Source organism: Dipteris shenzhenensis, chromosome 25, assembly GCF_047967505.1.
Source record: "Dipteris shenzhenensis isolate YYH24624 ecotype China chromosome 25, Dip_SZ_1.0, whole genome shotgun sequence".
NCBI lineage: Eukaryota > Viridiplantae > Streptophyta > Polypodiopsida > Gleicheniales > Dipteridaceae > Dipteris > Dipteris shenzhenensis.
The window spans coordinates 37910302-37918138 of NC_141620.1; the positions used below are offsets into that span (position 1 = coordinate 37910302).

At 41.7% G+C, this 7837-nt stretch overlaps 1 protein-coding gene across 1 annotated transcript; it reads left to right on the top strand.

Moving 5' to 3' along the window:
• Positions 1-410: 410 nt before the first annotated feature.
• On the top strand, positions 411-7269 carry LOC147885854 (phosphoinositide phospholipase C 7-like). The gene is made up of 10 exons (XM_087396805.1): positions 411-585; positions 802-1326; positions 1526-1722; positions 1820-1955; positions 2087-2347; positions 2639-2889; positions 3027-3144; positions 3275-3433; positions 4611-4697; positions 6788-7269. The coding sequence occupies exons 2-10, from the start codon at positions 1069-1071 to the stop codon at positions 7085-7087; spliced, it is 1767 nt and encodes a 588-aa protein (XP_087252931.1). The 5' UTR covers positions 411-585; positions 802-1068; the 3' UTR covers positions 7088-7269.
• The last annotated feature ends 568 nt before the right edge of the window (positions 7270-7837 follow it).

The window sequence follows — 7837 nt, forward strand, 5'->3', positions numbered from 1 at the left end:
GGAGAAGCAAGGGAGGAGGGAGAGAGCAAGAGGAAGAGGTGGGAAGGAGTGAAGCGTGAGTTGGGAGGAAGAAGAGCGGGGAAGGAGGGAACTGGAGGAATAGGAGGGAAGGAGGGAGCGGGAGGCAGAAGAGGAGGAAAGGAGGGAGGGAGGAAGAGGAGGAAAGGAGGGAGCAAAGGAGGGAGCAGATAGGTTAATTCCAATTAGATTAGGTAGGTTAATTAGTTAGTAGCTTAGGTTAATCTGCAATTAGGCATGACGCAACAAATTAATTAATAGGTTTGTAGTTCTTCCGATTCGAAATCTCAAATAGAACCTGGTTTTGCAATGTGAGGTGTTGCAAGCAAAAGAAGAAGAAGAAGAAGAAGAAGAAGAAGAAGAAGAGGCTAACGTGGAAGATGGCGATATGCATAGCACCGACAATTTAATGACAGCTCGTCCTTGCTCCATTTACGCATCGCCATCTGCAAAACTCCAGTTTTTCGTCGAGATGATGCTTGTCTCGGGACCCGATTTTTCCATCCTTATCCATTTACGCATCGCCATCTTGCCTTCTTTCAGCGTTGTCGGTTGATCGCCTAATGCGTAAGTCATCACATCTTTTTCGTTTGATCACATTTCTGAGTAGACTTCGCTTTTCTGGAATTCCCGATGAACGATTTGCCGATGAATGATCCCGTTTTGGTTTGCAAAAGATTAGAGCAGACATTCTCTTGGTTTCTTGAAAGATCAAAATACAATTCGCATATCATGAACTTCTAGTGCAAGATCACAGAGAAATTTGCTTTGCTTTGCTTTCAGGAACCGCAAACTGCATCGCCATTACCAGCGAGATCAGAGCTCACACCTCATAAACTTCAAGTGTTCAGGATCAGAAGCTCACACAGCATATCAAAAATTTGCTTCACTTTGCTTTTGATCAACGTCAACCTGCATCGTGCAGCGATCAAAGCTCACACTGTTTACTAGAAATTTGCTTCGCTTTTGCTTTGATTAACGGCAAGCTGCATAGCCATCCCAGCGATTACAGAATCAATCAAGCACTCTATCTCCATCCTGATATCCTCCATGGATCGTCACCCTTCCCCTCCTCCTGTGCCTGCCGATGTTCATGCCATCTTCGAGCATTATTCCAGCCATGGAGCCATGGACGCAATGCAGTTTCACAAGTTCCTGGTGGAAGTTCAACAAGAGCGTGTATCCGAGGCTGACGCGAAGCGTTTGATGGAGGCTCGTCTCAAGGATCCGCGTCGTTTGACGTTCAGTGAGCAGAATTTCGTCGATCATCTTTTCGACGCCGGAAACAACTTTGCCATCAACACCCGTGTAATTGTCCAGTCAATAATTTATCATCGGTTCTGCACTTCTGCGCTTTTGTTTTGAAAGCGTTCGGGTAACATAGAGACTAGCGAGGAACCATCAAAGCTTCTTCTTTCCTATCGTAAATTTATATTCTGCTCGTGTTACAAAGCAACAGTTTTGTTGTTGTTGATCCTTACAACACACGATATTGATGCCTGTTCAGGTGCATCATGACATGACTTTCCCACTATCTCATTATTTCATATTCACCGGCCACAACTCCTACCTGACTGGTAACCAGCTGAGCAGCGTTTGTAGTGAGAAGCCTATTGTCGAAGCACTTCTTCGAGGAGTGCGCGTTGTTGAACTGGACTTGTGGCCGAATTCAGACAAAGACGATATTTTGGTCTTACACGGAAGGTGCTAATTTCATGCTGATCTGAATAATCCTCCGTCATCTAGTGAGCTGATGTCGCGTATAATGCTTACACGCAGCTTAAATTGCAAAATTTTACAGGACCTTGACTTCTCCCGTAGACTTTCAGAAATGCATTAGCGCCATAAAGGATAGTGCGTTTGTGAAATCTGATTATCCTGTAGTAGTTACACTGGAAGATCACTTGCCACCAGAGTTACAAGCCAAAGCGGCCAAGGTATTTTGCGTCATGCTACTGGATCTTCTTATGTTGGCAATCTAACGAGGCTGGTAATTAAGACTAATTCCTTTTGTAAGCATAGCATGAGCTGCTCTGTTTGTAAGGTTTCTATTTGGTTGCTCTTGCAGGTAATTACAGAAACATTTGGAGCTGCTCTGTTCTATCCAGAGTCCGTGGAGGGACTACAGGAGTTTCCCTCGCCAGAGAATCTAAAACAAAGGATTCTCATATCAACAAAACCTCCTACGGAGTATCTCGGTGTTAAGAATGCTGACACTTCAAAGACTTTGGAGCAAAATATAGAAGTCGAAGGGGCAAAGACTAAAAAACATTCAATCTGGGGACAAGAAATTCAAGACTTCTTGCATCATGAGACAGCAGCTGATAAGGTAGCAGACACTGAGAGAACTTCTGTTTTGTTTTTCGCCTCTTGTTTGGATGACCTATGCTTATGATCTTTTTATTGGCACCTACTCTGATGCTAGTTGGAAAGACGAGCCTGCTTTGGAAGGAGTTGTACAGCTTGATTTGTTGAAGTTTATAGAGTACCTTGGACATATTGAAATTGTTGACTGATTAGAAGTGTGCTTGGCGTAAGAGTATTTCAATTCTAGTAGTTGCAGTCCTTATTAATCTTCTGATGCAGTTGTCAACTGGGATTCTTTGTTGTGTTTTTCTAGAATATTCCAATATCAGTTGAATCAGGTCATGAAGATGATGAAATCTTGGATGAGGATAGTAGGCCTCCTGAAAGACGTGAGGAAAAACTTGTTTCTCCAGAATACAAGAAAATCATCACAATTCGTGCTGGGAAGCCCAAAGGAAAATCATTGGTGGATGCATTCAAAGAAATGGAGTGTGCGAAACGTGTTAGCTTGAGCGAATCTCAGTTTGCGAAAATTGCAGCATTACATCCATCTGATATTATTCAGTAAGACTTGCAATATGAGCTGTCCTTTTAGTTGATGTGCGTAATCGATTGTATGTTGTGAAAGGCTCCAACTATTTTGAATACTTATTCATCTTTAAATGTCTGCAAGTTTAAGGGACATTTGTGTTGCTTGCCAGGTTCACACACCGAAATTTTCTAAGAATATATCCGAAGGGCTTGCGCATTGATTCCTCAAACTATAATCCAATCCAAGCATGGTCACATGGAGCACAAATGGTGGCAGCAAACATGCAGGTCTGCAGTGGGTATCTGTTCTTCATACTGCAAGGCTCATATCAGAAGTTAAAATTGCAGATGACAAACGGAAGACCAAAAGCATCAGCAAGATTCAACTCACAACCCTTTTTATTGCACTATTTTTCAGGGTTATGGAAGATATCTTTGGATAGCCCGAGGTTTTTTCAGAGCAAATGGTGGTTGTGGCTATGTGAAGAAGCCGAGCTTTCTTCTTCCTCAGAATTCTGAATCTTTTTCAAATATATACGATCCTGCAGATCCCAAGCCTCCAAAGCAACTTTTAAAGGTACCGTGTGTGCTGAAGGAAGGGACTTGTTGCTTCAAAGAGTCTACAAAACTAGGCCGATAGGCTGTCTAAATGGGGGGCAGTTTCAACTTTGGCTTAACTCTCTTTCAGTTCCTTTTATCTCATGCATTGCAGAAAGTATTCAGTCGCATCTCTCTCCCCCCGCCCACCTGCCCCCTTTATATATGTGTGTGTGTGTGTGTGTTTATACTATGATAGTTCAGCTGTTGAGCTGAGCTGAAGTCTTACGAGGTATGCTCGATGTGAGCCACTTCAGTACCTCACCCTTTATGATGATTTCATTGGATCTCATCTAAGCAACAGTTGGCCTTTCAGCTGAATGTTTGACTACACATTGAAGTCATTTCAAGCATTCAAACTGTAGCCAGCCCAAGTATTTTGTATTACATCGCTCCAAACTAAGTATTACTTTTCAACATCCTCCCAGGCGCAATACGCCTCCATGTGAGTAGTCTCCATTTCAGTACCTCACCCTTTAAGATGATTTCATTGAATCTCACTTAAACAGCAGTCGGCTTTTGAGCTGAATGTTGACTGCACGGTGAAGTCAGAGCCATAGCCAGCCCAAGTATTTTCTAACTACAATGCTCCAAACTCAGTATTACTTTTCAACATGCTCCTAGGCAATACACAAGGATATGCAGAAATCCAACCCTCGTGTGGTGACCTTTATTATCTTGCACCTCTAATGCCTTAGTAGTACTGTAGCCCGACTCCAATTTTTGTGTGTTTTTTAGCTCACCATTACTGCCTACGATTATGTACTTATCAATAGATAGATCCAAAAAATTTCCCTTTTCTCTGCTTTTGCAGTAGAGGTTTTGTAGCGGGAATTTGCATCTCTTCTAATGCGATTAAGGTTATGACATTACAGGTTCTTCATGTTGTGAATATCTTTTGCTAATATGGCATGTTATAGGCTCTGTTTTTTACACTTATGTTGTGTTATAATGATTCATACACCTGACACCTTCATGACATACAACAGAGTGCATTTCCATTAATCCCAATGCGACTTGACATGAAATCTAACAGTTCATTTTGTCTGTTTGCGATGTCTCGACATGACCCTGCATTCTTTTCAATGGGGAATATCTTCTGTACTCCAGTTCATGAGATGTCAATTGGTATGCAAATCTAACCAAAATTATTGCAGGTGAAGGTGTGTATGGGTCAAGGATGGCTTGAACAATTTGGCAAAGGAAGTTTTGACAGGTTTTCTGCACCCGATTTTTACACAAGGGTAAACATTGCTCCACTTATTTTTCTGAGAGGGCTCAGATCTTTGTATTTCAGGAGAGAGAGAGAGAGAGAGAGAGAGAGTATATTATAGGTCACGATAGAATGAAATGGTTCATGAGACCAGAAGCTGGTACAACAAACATCACACGTGTCACTAGAGAGCCTAATGCTTCTCATATGCTAAGAACAAAGAAGGTACACAGAAGATTTGAAATGTGTATTCCTTGCATCGAGCTTCTCCCGTGTTCAAGACAGTGGTGCAAAGATCACACACACATACACACACATAGATATATGCACATACATGTACAGACGCACATGCACGTGTGGACCCACATACATGTGCATGTAGATAGAGACTATTTAACGTCCCAGCATTCTAATCAACACTTTACATATGGATTTTGGATGGGGAATTGAATCATATGGATTTTGGATGGGGAATTGAATCCACATGCCAACAAATTGTTTTTTGAGTGTCTGGTTGCAAATTTTTTGTGTGTGCGCCCAGCATATGCTCCATGTCATGCAAGCATGTGTGTAATTCGTAGAATAACTATGTACATATGTATGTATGCATACCATGGGGACATACTCACATGTATGTAAATTATACTAATATATATTTATATGTATGTAAACACACACACCAGCCCCCCCCCCCCCCCCAAATCCCTTCCCCTCCCTTCTTCGTCTCTGCCCTGTACATCTAGATAATAGGAGAGACTATTGAACGCCATAGAAGTTTTGGCAACATCCAGTGGAGCATATGAAGCCACACATGTAAGCTGGGGAACAAGCTGACCATTCGATCCCTATAGATAGACAGACAGACAGACAGAGAGAGAGAAAGAGAGAGAAAGAGAGGTTATTGATGCCTTTGAAAGAAGCTAAGGGTTTGTGGGATTAAATAGACATAAAGTAGTGATAGAAGAGCCTGAGTGCTTCTCATAACTATAAACAAAAAGAAAAGAGAGAGAGAGAGAGAGAGAGAGAGAGAGAGAGAGAGAGAGAGGGTTATTGATGCCTTTGAAAGAAGCTAAAGGTTTGTGGGATTACATGTGAGTGCTTCTTCTAACTATAAACAAAAAGAAGTTAAACATGCTATTAGCTATCTTAACGCATGTGATAAGAGCCTATGTTCTTCTCTTAACTATAAAAAAAGAGAAAGTAAAATATGCTGTTAGCTATTCGTAGCTCATGTGGGTGTGAATGATACAATGAAGATGGATCGGATAGATGAGGCCAGTGTATCTCATAGGAATGCGCTTCTGTAAGGCTTGGCCTGTCTGCACCTTTTTCACAGTACTTGTATGATCTTTTTGAACATCATGGCCATTGTTTGGCATCAAATGAGGTTGGAACATTGGAGTAGATAAGAATAGGCTGCCTTCCTAGAGACAATGGAGGGAAAACTGTAATAGAGTTCACGCATGATGCTGAGGTACACTATTGAACAGAGCAAATATAATACTAACACTAAGCCTCTTTATATAAGCCTTTTCTTGGAGAGACCCTTTTCTAGGAGACATATCATCTGTATTGTATGCATAGAAATATCATAATGAAAGTTGTTTACTGCTCAGTAAAAGAGCTTCTGTTAAAGACCATATTCTCTTCAGTTTTTAGCTGCTGCTTTTGTTGTATTATAGATCCTCTTTAGCCATTATTCCTATTCAAACCCCTGTTCATATGGCCCTTTTATTTTGCTTTCTTCTAGAACCTTTCTTGATGAATAAATTGGTAAGTGGTCCCCCTTCAATGGGGAGCATGCCTACTTCTGCCATCAACACTGTTTATCCTCCTCTGAACTGGTATAACCCTTCTGTCTGCCTCCTTTGTCAGCCCTTGTCCCCATGCCTGACAAACCACACAAAACAACTGGTGGAAGATTGTAAGAAACAAGACTTACCATTTTCCAATGCCATATCTGTGCCTTTCTGCATTTACTTGCATCTGAAAGAGGAGAGTGGGAGTATGGGGTGGGGCTGGGTGGCGTTCATGTCATCAGCACTTCCCTGTTTTGACACTTTGCTGAAAATGACCCTGATAATCATACAAAATGTGAAGACATGAAATATGGTGCTGCAGGTGGGAATTGCAGGTGTGAAAGCCGACACAGTGATGAAGAAGACAGTGGTAATAGACGATAATTGGGTGCCACAGTGGGGTGAGGAGTTCCACTTCGAGCTAACAGTGCCAGAGCTGGCTGTGCTGAGGATCGAGGTGTATGAGCATGACAAGACCGGAAAGGACGATTTTGCAGGACAAACATGCCTGCCGGTGAGTGAGTTGAAGCCTGGGTATCGAGCTGTACCTCTGTGTGATGAGAAAGGGAACGAGTTGCAGTTGGTTAAACTGCTGCTTCGCTTGGAACTTTTGCCCCATTGAGCTTAGAACTTTTTTGTAATATTCTACAAGTAACTAGTTCCCTTTGACACTATGTTACATGTCTCTCACCCTTTTGACAGCAGTAACCCCCCAAAAAAAGAGTTTAAGAAGAGAAGTTCTTAGCTTCTGTTGGCTTGCAACCTTTGATTGCCACAATGTATCACTCTACATGTGTATTTTTCAGTTTTGCTATATAAACTATATGTGCTTTCACTCTACATCTGTGTTTTCAGTCTTGCATTATAACCATCGCCATGACAGATACCGAGTCACGAACATTTATCATGCATAACTAGCATGCACATGTACACAGAAATATCTATCTGTCTATCCCTTTCCTTACCCATTCCATACGCCCAAATGAGTGGAAAATTGCTCCCTTCATATAGAAAGTTTGGAAAAGACCAGTTAATCATAAATTAGATGGGCAAGTCGAATTCAATGCTCATGTGACCTTGCCACAAGATCAATCGCATCAATTATGAGGGCCTCAAACACCCATTGCTTAACTCAAGGGCCATACATATATGCGCTTGCATGTGTGTGTGTTTCACAAAAAAAAAGTACGTGCACACGTGTATACACATACATATTTACATGCTTGCATGCATGCATTCATATCTATCTAGCATGCATTCATATTTATAGATAGATATGAATGTATGCATGAGCATGCACGTTGCGCATGCGTTCTTACAAAAAACAGCGTGCGCGCGAGTGCTAATATATGTATTCATAGCCGTATTCACA

Bases quoted from the DNA above. Each gene is read 5' to 3' on its own strand.
- LOC147885854 (XM_087396805.1), top strand. From the start codon at position 1,069: ATGGATCGTCACCCTTCCCCTCCTCCTGTGCCTGCCGATGTTCATGCC. The intron at 1,723-1,819 runs GTGCTAATTTCA...AAAATTTTACAG, and splicing joins ATTTTGGTCTTACACGGAAG to GACCTTGACTTCTCCCGTAG. The intron at 3,145-3,274 runs GTCTGCAGTGGG...ACTATTTTTCAG, and splicing joins TGGTGGCAGCAAACATGCAG to GGTTATGGAAGATATCTTTG.